The following is a 16,313-nucleotide window of genomic DNA, read 5'->3' as shown; positions in this document are numbered from 1 at the left end:
GCGTTTCGGAGTATTATACGCCTTTCTCAAGCATAGGAAAACATAGACAAATAGCGGTATATATAGGAGACAGGTAAAACACATACCGGTAGTCAGGAATGATTGAACATGTGTTCGTTTCGATGTGCAGCGCTATTTTGGCTGTATGAGATGACGTATCCCTTAGAGTGACGTGCCAATACGGCGTCAGAAGTCGACGTCAGGAGCCCTCGTAACTCTCCTTCCCGGGACACGCCCCCCCCCCCCCCCCCCGAAATGGAGAGTTACGAGGGCTCCTGACGTCGACTTCTGACGCCGCATGCAGAGCGCCGTATTAAGACTGACTATTATACATTTCTGAGATCGAAGAGATCTGTGATAAGTAAAGTAGCGCAGGTCCATCGTTTTTTCTGCTTTCACTGCATATTTGTATTATCCGACCTCTTATCAGGAGCGGAGTATTGTTGTGATCTGCAGCTCTCCAGAGATCTGGATGATTTTGTTTTAATGATCTAACGTTCTGCTGGATAAAGTAACAGCGATAAGCCTATCTGGACATCGGGTGCTGACAGGATCACCTTAGGGTGACATGTCCGGCACCAGGTGAGTGATTATATTTTATCACATCCATCACCGTTTAAAAAGTGCTTGGCGCTCTCCTTGATTTTGTCATGAAAAAAAAAAAAAGAGATGTCACTTCTTGACTCGGGTTCCACTCAGGAATCAATGTCGGGTTCACTGCTCAAAGATCAGTCTCACTGAATGCGGCTAAAATCTGCTGCAGAAATCTGCAATAACGTGGCTTTCTGTGGTTTCCCATTGAGATCCGCACTCCAATTATATTGTGGAGTCCCATCACTTACTATGTGAATCTGCACCCTAGTTTATACGACACAGATTATTTTCTGCATGCCGTTTTGAAGTTGGCTTCTTCTTAACGCAGATTTCGCACCGCATCTGTTTTGGGAATTCTGCACACATATTTGCCCATTGAAAAGGGCTAAACCTTCAGATCCGCAGAAAAATCTGCATCAGATTCCACCGTGTGCATAAACCCTAAGAAAATTGCCTGCAACCGTGATGTCTGGAAATGAGAGGGGCCTACATTGTGAAATTCATTATTTCCAGAGACACAACTGGGCGCACAGATGCTTAACTTGTAGTTTTTTCCATAGAACTAGATAATACAACTTCCTCAAGACAAGCCAGACCACTGTAAATGAAGCTTAAAGTGGCTGCCAATAGGGGGGTCTTCCTTCTAGCTCCTCTGCAGTCCACTTCCTGTTGTTAGGTATTGAGCTTCTGTAGTAACTAGGATATCTGCTTAGCTGTTGGGGAGGAGCTAGCTTCACAGGCTCCTCCCCTGTAGTCAGAGGCTTGCAGATCTGCAGGCTGTGTGCAGTCTCTACAATCTCTGCTTCTCCTACCGTTATAGCATGTGAATATATTAGCAGAAGAAAAAATGGAACCAGGCACGCTGAAGAGGAGGACTAGTCAATCAGTAGATCAGCAACACTTTATTGAAGTTACGCGTCACGTTTCTGTGCCGGACCGTCACCTTCTTCTGGCCATCTCAAAGTGTTGCTGATCTACTGCTTGCCTGGTCCTCCTCTTCAGCGTGCCTGGATCATTCTTCTTTTCTGGTACTCATTGCTCAGACTCCCCGTTGTTCTGTGGGTACTGGCTGCTACTGGTGCGTTCTTGCACTTTTATGGTGTTGTGCTGCTGCACAACCGTTGGAGGTACCAATTTTCCTAACCCTTTATTTAATGTACTTTATTTTTGGTCCCCTCTGCACTATGGAGTGCCTTTCTATTTGGCTTTTGTGGCATGTGTATGTATATACAATATATTGGGATTATTAACCATTCGGCCAGAATGCCTCTGAATGCCCAACTCTTACAGTCGTCCTGGGAAAGCATTCAGCAATGCAGCATGGGAAGTGAGGGAAAGGAAGAAGACGACAATGAACTAATGGCAGAATGCTAGACTTGCAACACGCCCCCTGCCTGAGAGCGGATTGCAAACAGCAGAAAAATGGGGAAAACCTCCTGAAAATCAGAACTTAGAAACATGAAACCGTACAAACTGCAGCAAATCAGTGTAAGGAGAACCTGGGGGATTGTAGAACACTTGCCGAAAAATCCAGTTACACTGTAATATTTATATTGTGGGATAACTTCGCTCCCATCTGGCTGTTTAACCCCTTAAATGCCACAGTCAATATACTGAAGGTCATGACTTCAACCTGTAGTAATGAAAGGCGCCTCTCAAAATTCCACAGTTATAACCTCGAATTGCATTTATTAACTTGTATAATGCCAATCCAAGGAAGAAAATTGAAAAAAGTAACTAGAAATGTGTTCTGTGTCTCAATGTAGCAAAACAAGATGCAGGGTTCACAGAACTACCTGAGCAATATCAAATGTTTGCTAAAGCCACATATTTTCTGTTACATCTGGGGCCTAACTGTATATGTGTAATGATGCTGGCTGGATGCTAAACAGCAGAACTCGACCTAGCCTTTTGCAGCCACCTTTTCCGGGTACTTACCGTGTCCCCCCAGAACCCAGATACCTCCAAGACTTACAGTAGAGATGAATAGAGTAACAACCCAATGTTGCAATAAATACAGATATGAAGCATTTATTAACATAGTGAGAACACAAATTATACTAACGACTCACCATTAAATAACAGGATCGGTGGGTGATGGTAAGCGGATGATGAGGATTAAACTTGAACACATGTGGAACCGAAATAATAACCAAGGAAATGCTGTCTCTAATCTAATGAAAGATCTCCCTCCTTCTCTCCTGGACACTGTCCCTGAACACCAGATCCCACTGTCCCTAAGCAGTTCGCAGTTGTCCCTATTTGCATCGTGGTTTGAAACACTATCCCTGACAACAAGAGGGCACTTAGGCCCAAATAGGCAAGCTGAATAATCAACCAAGGCAGACAGAAACAAGCAAGGAAAAGATAAAATAAAAAAATAAAAAATAGGAAACAGAGACTAGACTAGAAAACCAAGGAGCAAGACAGAACAGGCCAGACAAGACTGGACTAGAAAACCAAGGAGCAAGGCACACTGATTGGACAGACCTAGAACTAGGACTAGAACTAGAGCAAGAAATCATGAGTAGAACATATGTTGTTGCATCTATCAACCACACCACACTGCAGAAACCAAAAGTATTTATAGGGAGGTTGACCAATCAGACATTCCTCTGTAACAAGGCTGAACAGTGTAGCCCACTGTTCCCCCCCAATGGGTCATACCAACTGCCCCAATAACAACTTAGCAGAAGGTGACATTACAGCAAGGGGCCTCCAGCTGATCATAACAATATGCATTCCAGCAGGAGTTCCAGAATATATATTTTTTTAAATGGAAGGCATGACATCAATGGGTATTAACACACAGGAGGGCTCTAAGTAAGAAGGGTAAATAGACCAGCTCCACATTTAATAACGTTATCCCAGCGCCTCCATAAACAGTCCTTTACGAGATGAAAATAAAGTGTCACAACTGGTAGGTAATATACACTGCTTACACGTTGCAAAAACGTAATTGTTACTCAGAGATGACCAAGAACTACTTGTTTGGAATGCATAAGCACTTGTACATCACGGGCGAGTCCAAGTCATAATATTGTCTTTTAAAGCTACGTTTTGTTCTTGAATCTACGAAAGTGTTTATTGAAAAGATTCTGCTACTATGTAGTATTACTGCTAAATAAACATTTGTCCAACATGTACTTCATCAAGACTGACAGCCCGCTCCCTATGCAGAAGAGCTGTCACTCTTGATGCTGCAGGCAGGGGCAGCCCAGCGTGACCCTTCAACTCCAGAACGCTGAGAAGTCAGTTCCGAATCAAAGTTCTAAGTATGTTACCCTGAAATGCAGCAGCGTTTCAGAACAAAACATACAGGGGCCCGGAATGGACATATCTGTCCTGAGGTCATGCTGAGCATGGTTTGGGCAACATCAATCTGGTGACAGGTTTCCTTTAAAGTACAAGTGCCACAATTACTACCATGTTCCTCTGAAAATAAGACCCTGTCATATTCATTTCTGCCCCAGAAGAGGCACAGGGTCTTATTTTCGGGCCAGGCCTCTCAGCCAATTCATAAAACCCATCTCCACAACGTGATGGCTGTGATTGGTCCTTTGAGCGCCGTGGCTCAGCCAATCAATGTAGCACTCAAAGAACCAATCACAGCCATCACTTCGTGGAGGCGGGATTTATGAATCCCATAACCAGGAAGTGTTCTCCTTTGTGGGCAGAGAGGATTGCAGGAGCTGCGCCAGAGCTCTGGAGTGTAGCAGGAAGGACCTGGTCCAAGCCTGCTAGGTAATGTATTCCTATTTTTTTTATGTAGTGTAACTAGGGTTTATTTTTGAGGTAGGGCTTAAATTTCAAGCCTCGCTGAAAATCCTGAAAAATCAGGCTAGAGCTTATTTTCGGGCTTGAATATACCTACTGAGTAATCGTGGCACTAGAATCCCCAAACAAAAGTATACGTATTTGTCATGTGGCAGCACACAATCCACCATCTTGGGTCAGATTGCAGATACAAAGACAGGGGGCAGCACTATACATGCTAAGGATTTAACATTGTTGTCCTGTTGTACATGGACCAGCTCATACCTACATGTTGTGACAGAACTTAAACATAGATGGATAGGTTAGCAATAGTGGAAAGGTGGGGGGGAACCACCACCGTGCGGTGCGGACAGAGCAAGAAACAGACCTCACTACACATTGCAATGGCCTAATTTGGTATTACATTGAGTTCAATAGGAGTTGTGCTTTCAGTACTAACTTCGGCTGCTGCAATGTCTGCTTCCAACTTCATCTGCACTGAAGGCTGGCCCAATATCAGCTGATCACCAGAGGCCTGAGCGTTGGACCCCTGCCGATCAACTGTTGACCTATCCTGAGTATAGGTTGTGAATGGTAAAGTCCTGGAAAACCCCTTTAATTCATGGCACTTTGGATCCCAGTGGCTTCGTTCTCCTTGTGGCATTCAGTGAGGAGATCCAGCACAGACTCCCATGCAACCACCCGTTTTTGCCCTCAAAACGCAATTTCCCAGTTGCCTGATAATCATGACATGTAGCGGGACCTTTAGCCTTAGAAACAGAGAGACCGGTGATATAGGTTCTGCCAAGACTGTTTCTTCTTCCCTGTTCTTAGGTCAGGTGTAATTCTGACTCGAGTTGAAGACCAGAGTAATCTATTGCAGTTTAATGACACTGGATGGACACTAGAGGGCAGAACTGGACTTCACCTTTAGCAGTTGTTTTCCCTGGGAGCTAACGGGATATTTAAAGGGAGGCTAACCAACCAGGAACTTCTCTTCAAAAGAAGCGGAGCTGCAGCAGTGTGGTCAGCTGACCAACTGCAATGTATCAGCTGTGGGATACAAAGTAACTGCCCTAACAACAATCTAAAAGACAGGCGCTGACGATACAGCTAGAGAATTCCTTTTGATCATTAATAAGTACTTTTTTTTTTAGTTCCAGTAGGGAATAGACCAAGCAGACATAATACACTGCAAGAGTTCTGTATTGCAGTGTATTATGCCTGTCAGTATAAATGTGGCAGAACCTAATAAAGGGATACAAAGACAGCACACTTGGGAGCTTTCATTAGGCCCCAGCTACCGTAGAACATATTGGTATCTCACAGTCACATCTTGGCAACTAATGTAGTGCTGGAGGGTGCCTTCCTCTATCTAACCATTTAGATGCCAAAGTCTCTTTTGACTGCAGCATTTAAAGGGACTTTCCGGGACTTAACTACTGATTACCTACCCTCAGGATAGGTCCTCGATCGATGATCGACAAGAGTCAATAGATGATCATCCCTGGTGATCAGCTGTTTACTGAGCCCTATGTTGGTATGGACAGAGCCCAAAGCAAACAGATCTGTTCATATTGCAGCTCCCACTTAATTCAATGCAACACTGGCCCGAGCCGCTGCAATGTTGCCAATGCTGTCAGATTCTGGCTTTGTCTGCAATGATAGTGGGCCTGACAAACATCTGATCGGTGAGGAACCCAAGGAGTAGACGCGGCCAATCAATTGATGCCATATCCTGATACGATAGGTCATCAATAGTTAAGAACTGGAAGACCCCTTTAAGGGGCTAAATGGACAAAATCCATTAAATGAAGCTAATAATGTGGGCACAGCTGAAAATCTCATCCACGCGCTGTGGAAAAATCTGCGCAAAACCTGTGCAGAGATTGACACGTGATGCTGGATTCAATTCCGCAGTATGTTAATTTTTATATAATTATATCAATAGTCTATTCGGTGCCCCAGCGGTTTTTTTTTTCTTTTCTTTTTACACAGGCCTGTCCTTTTTATAATGACGGAGGTTAAAATCATGTCGTGATAAGCCACGCCCCTAACCACACCCTCCACAACTGAAAATTTAGAGAAAATATAAAATTTCATATATTTCCAAAAATATCACTTTAAAGAGTTTTATTTCTATAGTGCACATGAAAATAAGGACTTGTATCCCAAAATGGATTCCCCTGTTTATCCTGTGTCCAGAAACATACCCATTGTGGCCCTAATCTTCTGTCCGTATGCACAACGGGGCCCAAACTGAAAGGAGGAGCCGGTGGCTTTCACAAAAGACATTTTGCTTGAAGGTGATTTAGGCCCCATTGCCTATTTGTAGAGCCCATGAGCGGCCAAAACGACAGAGAACCCCACAAATAACCCCATTTTGAAAACTAAACCCCTTAACGCGTTCATCTCGGGGTGTGCTGCGCAGTTTGAGCCCACAGTTTTTGAATGAATCTGAGCAAAGCAGAAAGGAAAAATTATGATTTTCATTTTTTTGACAATTGTCATTTTAAAAACAGGGTTTTTTTTGTACAGCACACACGAAGATTATCACCCCAAAACGGATCCCCGTTTGTCTCGTGTTCAGAAACATACCCATTGTGGCCCTAATATATTTGTATTAGCATTGGGGCGCAAACCAAAAGGAGCCGCCGGTGGTTTTCAGAACAGACATTTTGCTTGAAGGTGATTTAGGCCCCATTGCCCACTTGTTGAGCCCTTGAGCGGCCAAAACGATGGAGAACCCCCACAAATAACCCCATTTTGAAAACCAGACCCCTTAACGAATTCATCTAGGGGTGTACTGCCCATTGTGACCCAAGTTTTTGAATGAATCTAAGCAAAGCAGAAGGGAGAAATTACGATTTTCATTTAATTGTGTCATTTCAAAGCTTTTGTTTTTTTTGTACCGCACACAGATATAGACTTACACCCCAAAATGGATCACTGTTTGTCCCGTGTTCAGAAATATACCCCTTGTGGCCCTAATCAGCTTACTGTATACATAGCTAAGCCTGTAATGGAGGGAACACCCTTTGGCTTCCAGGGCACAACTGAATAAATGCCAGGCCCCATTGTGCACTTGTAGCACCATTAAGCTGCCAAAACTATTGACCCCAATTTGAAATCTAGCCCCTTAGGCCTCATGTCCACGGGCAAAAGAAGAATTAAAATCCGCAGCGGATTTTAACTCTTCTCCTGCCCGCGGATCCGCACCCCATAGGGATGCATTGACCACCCGCGGGTAGATAAATACCCGCGGATCGTCAATAAAAGTGATTTTAAAAAAAAAAATGGAGCATTAAAAAATCTGGACCATGCTCCATTTTCATGCGGGTCTCCCGCGGGGACGGCTCCCGCGGGCTTCTACTGAAGCCTATGGAAGCCGTCCGGATTCGCGGGAGACCAAAATCGGAATTTACTCACCCGCTCCGTTTCTTCTCTTCGCCGCGGCGCCATCTTCTCTCAGTTGCGGCCGGATCATTTTGCTGCGGGGCACGTCACCGACGTCATCCTGCGCATCCGCCGGGCCGAAGAAAGAAGATCCGGCCGCGACGCAGAGAAGATGACGCGGCAGCGAAGGAAGGATCCGGAGCGGGCGAGAGGCGAGTTAATTCTGATTCATTCTTATTTTCAGCGCTCATGTCTGCGGGGCAGGAGGGACCTGCTGCAGATTCTCCATGGAGAATCCGGGGCGGGCCTGATTTTCCCCGTGGACATGAGGCCTTAGCCCATTTATCGGGGTGTGTACTGAGCACTCTGACCCATCAGCTACTGCAAAAATTATTTTTTTAAAGCCGGTGAAAAATAAATAAAATGTCATTGTTTTCACAAATGCCAGTTTCATGACAGTTTTGTTTCAAGCAAGAAAAACTGGGGAGACGCACCCAAAATGTTATCGCACTGGTTCTTCCGTATTCAGCAATACCCCCATTGTAGCCCCAATCTACTTACAGGACACATGGCTAGGCCTATAATGGAGGGAAAACCCATTGGCTTTCAGGGCCCAACTGAATACATTCCAGGCCCCATTGCTCACTTATGCAGAAAACAAAAATGGACTACTCCCACCCCTCTCCCCTACATGCAATGGGAGAAGCAGGACGGGGGCAGGGCTAATTTGCAAAAACTTAGCACTGCCCCCTTTCATTGCAAATGGGGCAGAGAGGAGGCAGAAAGGGGGCGGGAGCTCAGTTCCTGCTCCTGGCTCTTCCATCCTCCCCCCCTGCAGATGTGGACACCGTCTATCGGCTCGGCGTGTAAACCCAACCCATATACGGTCGTCTGAATCCACCCTTAAAGTAATAATGTAAACTGTGAGGTATGTCTGTTAGGGGTCATTATGGGGGCTGGTTGGGATGGGTACAAGGGGCAGCAAAACCAGGAAGCTGTCCTCCTACCATGCGTGCTGCAAGGCCGACCCTTTTTTTTGGGGGGGGGGGGGGGGGGGGATTTTTGACCCCAGTAGTAGGATAAGGGGGGGGGGGGGGGGGGGGGAAGTGGCGCTCTGTGAGTCTCCGTAATCTTGCTGCGGTGCGGCGGTCTCACACAGAAGGCGCTCCACAAGCTGCTCCTGGAGCTGCAGGCAGGCGAGCGTTCCCGGGGCTTCTTGTAAATGACGGATTACAGGTAGCGGTCTGAATACGGTAGATGACTGCCGTGTTACCATTGGATACCACCGATCACATGATCAGGGACCGCTCACCGCTCCGGCCTCCTTGTGGTAGTCTGAAGTAAAGTGATGTTAGGTTCCCTGCGCCCCCACCGGGTGGAGACCCTCATTAAATCTAACTTATTGAACAAAGTGAAGGTTATCCAATCCCTCGCAGTGGGCGGAGTCACCTCGTATCCCATGGGAGCTTGGGAAAGAAAAAGTCACATGACCCTCACCTACCAATGCGATTTCCCCCCCATTTAAGTCTATGGGAAGCGCTCACCCTCCTGTCACACGAAGGACACAACTTCACAAGAGCGATTTTTTTATCAAAAATGCATCATCTAAAGAAAAAAATATATATATACATATCTGCAAACGTGGGAGCACGGCCTAAATAATAGCGCCGGGTAGCTGCGGATACGGGCGCAGGGTTTACCGTGACTATCCCGTCCCTTCCTACACATCGTATCGCATAGTACATAGGGTATCGGAAAATAACATGGAGCCGCCTTCACCGGCTGTCCGAATAAGCAAGTCATCCCGGCACAGAGAGCACCGCGGGCAGGGATGCCGTTCAGTCACACCGCGGACAGCCGCCGTCACCGCGACCCTCACAATTACCTCAGCGCTTCCCGCCTTCTACCAGTATTTATAATGCGTGGGTCACGTGTCAACCGTGAGCGCGGCGCAGCCAATCAGCAGGCGTAGTCTCCCGCTGATGACGTCACTAGTCGCTAAGAGGACGTGGCAGACTCTGCGGGAGGAAGTTCAGTCAGGGCTTCTCGGGCCACAGGTGAGAAGCGGGCGCGGGCTGGGTCACGTGACGGCCGTTACCGGGTCACCGGCGGGTCGTGCGGGGGGGTCTAACAGCCGGTACACGATGGGCTGAGGCGGGGGCTGCTGTTTCCCACCATATGGTGTAGTTCCCTCAGCCTCCCCCGCCGCCATGTTTCCAGGCCGCGCAGCAGTGTGGGATGTAGTAGGAGGGAGCTGCAGAAAGCCTCAACCCTCCCCGAGCTGCTGCTTGGAGACGGACCCCGGGCTCATGAAGTGCTGTATACTACTAGGATCCGTGTATCCAAGCCGGCGTGATGCCGTATCTAAGCTTGTGTGCGGTACCGTCTGCTGAGGGCTTTACGGTTTTCTGCGCTCTATTTGGAATCGGGGGAACAGCAACCGCCGGCCGAACGGAAGCGTCACGAGGCGGACGGACCGACGGATATAATGGCGTCTGGTTTCTGGATGGCATCCAGCTGGGATGAAGTAGCGCTGATGGCGGGCGCAGCGTTATTTCATCGCGTTTATAGCGCAGAGCGGCAACGGAGGTTCCGACTGTGGTCGGCCGCTAACGAGCCCGGCTGTTCTTGTATTTGCGTACGCCTCTGAGAATGAAGCCGAATGTAAATATACCGGGGGGGCTGCGTGGCGCCTGCCGTATCTCACATTTAATTACAGCGGGGCTTACCGACTATTCAAAATACGAACGTGTTCTGGTGCAAATTACGCCTGAGAACTTCGCTCACCGCATTTATCACGTTTTTAGCCCGTTTCTGGTCGTTCTAGCATTAGGGGTGTGGCCTAAAATGTAGTGTTAGTAAATAAGCCTCTGTCTTTAGCGCCATCCATTTTTCGGACGGCTTTCGGAAGCAGGTGCCGATCTGACCGCGGGTGTCCGGGCGCAAACTACAAGTATTATACACATGGATGGCGGTCCGGGCCCATAGATCTGCGTTCGGGCCGGGACTCGCTTCAGAGCGCTGTCCGTCTTGTGTGATACTGTGTGCTGAGTGGCCGTATCTGTGCCGGTTGGTGTGTGATACCGTATGGCGGGCGGCTGTATCTAAGCCCATCATGTATAACCTAAAGGTGTGTTCACACTGGGGGGGAGGGGGGGTGCAGTGAAAACTACATGAAAACCCTTTCTTGCCGTAGTTTTGTGGTTAGAAAGAAAAAACCGCATGTGATTTATGATACGGTTTTTACTGCGTCCGTACCGCCCCTCCGCACCTGAAGCCCTACAGTGACGCCGTACGCCAGTTTGTCCCGCATCTAAGATGGTTTTTCAGAGATATTTTTCCTTAGATTTGGCCCCCGTGCAAAAACTCTACAAGTGCCGCAGCATCCGGCAGGTGACGTCACGTAAACCTGGTCCACGGGCTTCTAATGTAGAAACCCCCAGAGGGTTCATGGGACAGCACCGATGACGTCCCTGTCAGGCCTTCTATTGGCTGATCACAATGGTAAACAGCCCATGTGAACTCTGTAGCTGAAATGGTAAATGGAAGAGGGGAGTGTTGGGTATGTGTGCGTATATATACACATACGTATATATCTATGTATCACTTGTCCCATCACTGCCACCAGTGTACTGGGTGAACGAGATTAAACTTCCCCCAACCCAGAGGCCTCTGGAGGACGTTCTGATTCAAATGAGACTAAATTCAGACAATGGACACTGTAGACGACGCGTTTGCCATTTTTGAATGGAAAAAAAAAATCATTAATAGGTGGCGCTGTAGCTATGCAGTTCGGACAACAAATGTTCAATACATCCCCCTTGGGTTTCAATAACCGCCTCCGTTTGCAAATCAGTGCTTTCCACCGCTGTTCATGATTAGTCAGCTTTAACGGAACCACTGTTAGAAATTGCGTAGTAGCTGCCACTGAAAAACTAGATATGACGTGTCCGTAACTTCTATGAATGCAGATCTTTTTGATAGAAGGGGGACACATATTGGGGGAGCGTCTGATCAGTATAATACTTGCACATAGATAAGGCTTACAAGGGGTGCCAAGTCCCATTGATACGTGTCATGCATCTCAAAGTGAGCCATCCCTGAGACCTCCTGGTCTCCCCAGCATCTAAAGCCAGACAGCTTACTGCAAAATACCATAAATACCAAATATTAGGTTAATATTTATGTCAAAATATGTAAACCCGCAAGCCCACAGCGAGGGTCTGTTATCTTGTGAGTCCCTACACTTACAGCCATATTACTGCATTGATATGCTAGTTACACACAGGGCAAAAATTGCATCATATTTTCGCACATGATTTTAATGTGGATTCGCCACAAATATCCACAATAAATAGCGCATGCTGCAGACGTGAACTCCTTAACGCTACAGGACAGAGTTACGTCCTGCAGCTTTGGGGGTATGTATGAAGGGAGATCGTGGGGCGATTCCGCTCCATACAATACGGGTGCTGGCTGTTTCTTAGAGCCGGCAACCGCCCTTAACAGCTCCGATAAGCCGCGCCACTCATTGGAGCTGTTAACCCTTTAATTTCGTCAGCAGCATTAAAATGCCCCGACCGATATTTAAAGGTACCGCACTTCCTCTGCGATAAGATCGCGGGTTGCCATAGCAGTTGTGGGGCCTTCTGAAAGCCATTGGCTGCCTGTCAGATCGCGGTTTGATGTAATGCTATAGTATTACATCATACTGCAGAAGCGGCCGAAGCATGTTCCCTCTGGGGACTAAAAAAAAAAAACTGTGAAATTAAGTTTAAAAAAGTTTTACTAATTATTTAAAAAGTAATAAGCTTAAAAAATGAAAATGTTTTGCCATATTTATAGTAAAATAACATAAATAATAAAACAAAAATACAAATTTGATATCACCGCGTCTGTAAAGTCCGATCTATCAAAGTAATGCATTATTTACCACGCATAGTAAATGTCGTCAGGAAAAAAAAAAACCCGCCAGAATTGCACTTTTTTAACTCGCCTCGTCTCCCAAGACAAAAATGTAATAAAAAGCAATTAAAGTTTGTAGAATTCAAAATTGTACCATTTGAAACTACAGGACGTCCCGCGCAAAATAAGCGCTCGCACAACAATGTCAATGGAAAAATTAAAACGTTATGGCGGTCAGAAGATGGCAGAAAATAATGTAAAATTAAATCTGTGGAAAAAATAGTTGTAAAGCAAAAAAAAAACTCTATAAATTTAGTATCGTAGTAATTGTACCGACCCGCAGAATAATGTTATCAGGTCATTTTTGTTGCAGTTTGTGCGCCAGAGAAACAAGATGCACTCATAGTTTTTTCAGTACATGATGTTACATTAAATAGTATCACTGAAAAATACAACTCGTCCTGCAAAAAAAAAAGCACTCAGACGTCTACGTCGATGGATAAAAATGGGGAAAAAAGGGTCGTGAACTTGCCTTCTGTTCAAATTTTCAGCAGATTCTTTTGGTATTGGTGAAAGGGTTTTGCTAAAGCCCCTTTCACTAATACTAGACTGTACTTGTGGTCGCAGAATTGTGGTGTGAAACCAGGCAGTACCGATAATGAGGATATTTGCTAATTGGGGGTAGAAGCAGTTCTGACTTGGACCGGGCTTAGCTGAATTTTTTTTTTTCAGAAAGTGTAATTTAGGACAAGTTCACAGGGATGGGGAATGCTGTGGAAAACCCCCAGTACTACAATTTGTGGATGAGATTTTAAGAAATCCCATCTTCCCTCTGTGGGGAAAATCAGCATGGAAAAGTGACCCACGGTGCAGGAAATCTGGCAATTGTATGCTGCGGGTTTTCATTACAGATTGCACTTCTTCAAATAAAAAGGTGAATCCATGTAAAAAATGCACAATTTGGTGTAAGTTGTGATAACTTTATGATCAGTAGAAGTGCAGCTACTGGGGTTCCCGACAGTCTCCACATGATTGGAGTGCAGGACGCACATGCACACCCTGCTCCATCCACTTCAGTGACCGTTCCCCGAATTTGCCCCATATTAGTGCTCCATTAATGAAGGGACTGTCAAGATTCCAGTTTTTAGGATTGCTTGCGGTCTCTGCAGTCGGACCCCCGCCGATCATAAGGTTATCCTGTGGGTAGGGAATAACTTTAGTTTTGGCATAACCTCTTTAAAAGTGTGTCTGATTCTCTTTATGGTACTGATAAGATATTTTCCATGCAGATATAAGATCCCAAGAGGAAGCGGCAACAAGGAACGTCTTGGACGCCTGTGGTGGACTTTCCAGCGCTGTAAAATGGCGGGATTGAATATTCGAGATCCTGCGGTGGATAGATCTTTACGTTCCGTTTTTGTTGGGAACATCCCATATGAGGCCACGGAGGAGCAGCTGAAGGATATATTTTCTGAAGTCGGACCCGTGGTCAGTTTTAGATTGGTATATGACAGGGAAACTGGTAAGCCAAAAGGTTATGGCTTCTGTGAGTATCAGGACCAGGAGACTGCGCTCAGCGCTATGCGCAACCTGAATGGCAGAGAATTCAGCGGCAGAGCGCTACGGGTTGATAATGCGGCCAGTGAGAAGAACAAGGAGGAGCTGAAGAGTCTTGGCACAGGGGCGCCTATAATTGAGTCTCCATATGGTGACCCAGTGCCTCCAGAAGATGCCCCTGAGTCTATAAGTCGAGCTGTGGCTAGTTTACCCCCTGAGCAGATGTTTGAACTTATGAAGCAAATGAAGCTGTGTGTGCAGAACAGTCCTCAAGAAGCCCGAAATATGCTGTTACAGAACCCACAGTTGGCATATGCCCTTCTTCAGGCTCAGGTGGTCATGAGGATTGTGGATCCAGAAATCGCTGTGAAAATCCTTCACCGTCCGACCACTGTGCCGCTGATATTATCAGGAAACCAACAGCCGGTTCAAGGAGGTCCTAATGTTCCACTCCCGCAAGCAAATGCACCCAGTGGGCATCCTGCACCTGTTGGGGGCATGCATGTGAACGGTGCCCCACATATGATGCAACCACTACCCATGCAAAGTGGAGGACCCGGTCCCTTAAACCCTCCACAGGGATCAGTTCTTCAGGGTGTTCCAATGCCTGATCCTCGAGCCCCTTTACAACGTGGTCCTCCAGCCGCTAATGTCCCACCACGTGGCCTTCTTGGAGATGGACCCAATGACCCACGAGGGGGAACACTACTTACTGTAACAAATGACGATCAACCCAATCGTGGCTACTTGCCACCACCTTTACAGGGCGGGGTATCTATGCACCACGATAGAGGTCCTGCACCCATTGAAATTAGAGGAGGCCCAATGGGAGAACCACCGCGAGTTATGTTAGGAGAATCTAGAGGAGGCCCTATGTTGGATCCACGTATGCCTGCTCTGGATGCAAGAGCCTCTAGAGACTCCAGAGCAATGGAACCCAGACCCATGGATGTAAGGGGCTCCGCTCCTGCTCCCCCATCAAGGGGTCCCATTCCTGGAATGCAAGTATCGGGGCCTGGGGGTCCTCAGCCTGCAAGACAGGTTCCTAATGTCCAAGCATCTTCTGGCCAAGGTGGTTTCAGTCCGGGACAGAACCAGATCACCCCACATGACCACGAAAAGGCCGCTCTCATAATGCAGGTCCTGCAGTTAACGTCCGACCAGATCGCCATGTTGCCGCCTGAGCAAAGACAGAGCATCCTCATCTTAAAGGAGCAGATTCAGAAATCCACTGGAGGGCCGTGAGGCAGAGCGGCGCCAGCCTGCGCTAATTAGTGATGGAAACAAAAGCAAGCTTTCTTTTCAAATTTTTTTTTTTTTTGTCTTGTGCCATTTGAGTGTCCATTAATAAACCTTCTACACAGTTTGGGTGTAAGTGTAATGATGGAAGGAGTTTGCCGTTTGGTGTGTCTGTTAATAAATGATGTTATGCCAAGCGGAGATGGTACAATTCCTCTGTAGCGCCACCTATTGAAGGGCAGCTTCCCTGTAAGTCAATGTCTCACCTTTTTGAGAAGAGGCCTAGAAATAGTCTTCTATAGAAGGAAACTATTAACATGTACAGACAGCTAATCCTGGTTTTTGTCCCTTGGTATACAGTAGTTTTTGGCTGCCACAATAACATTAGGGGGCAGAGAAGCGTTGTCAGAAAATATTATTTTACTGAAAGAGTGGTAGATGCCTGGAACTAATGTCCGGCAGACGTGGTTGGAAAATCAACAATAAGTGAATTCAAGCTGCCGCAATAATTATAGCCCTATGCCAAGACAAAGAGAATATAAGGCCAGACTAAATAGACTGGCGCTTTCTGCCATCAATTTTTCTATGTGATGTGGGTTGGGAGTGGGGTGCTACTCCCTGTTGATATACAGAATTAAATGTTAAAGGGGTTGTAAACTATTTATGGTATAGCCTTAGACTAGGCGAGGGTTCGCCATCCAGGCCTCTTGCTGATCAGCTGTTTTTTGGCATGCGCTGAGTGGATTTATGCAGGAAGTAGACAACTCCATTCCTGCTGCAGTGGCCAAGCTTGGTATTGCAGCCAAAGTTTCCATTCACTTCTATGTCTGCAATACAGAGCCCGGCCTCTGCAGTGGGATTGTTGC

At 46.6% G+C, this 16,313-nt stretch overlaps 1 protein-coding gene across 1 annotated transcript; it reads left to right on the top strand.

The window, feature by feature from the left end:
• Positions 1 to 9,726: 9,726 nt before the first annotated feature.
• Positions 9,727 to 15,572, top strand: LOC136620502 (cleavage stimulation factor subunit 2-like). The gene is made up of 2 exons (XM_066595303.1): positions 9,727 to 9,803; positions 13,941 to 15,572. The coding sequence occupies exon 2, from the start codon at positions 14,014 to 14,016 to the stop codon at positions 15,451 to 15,453; it is 1,440 nt and encodes a 479-aa protein (XP_066451400.1). The 5' UTR covers positions 9,727 to 9,803; positions 13,941 to 14,013; the 3' UTR covers positions 15,454 to 15,572.
• The last annotated feature ends 741 nt before the right edge of the window (positions 15,573 to 16,313 follow it).

This window comes from Eleutherodactylus coqui, chromosome 3, assembly GCF_035609145.1.
Source record: "Eleutherodactylus coqui strain aEleCoq1 chromosome 3, aEleCoq1.hap1, whole genome shotgun sequence".
Lineage (NCBI taxonomy): Eukaryota > Metazoa > Chordata > Amphibia > Anura > Eleutherodactylidae > Eleutherodactylus > Eleutherodactylus coqui.
The sequence above is the reverse complement of the archived record's forward strand: the minus strand, read 5'-3'. Positions and strand labels throughout refer to the sequence as shown.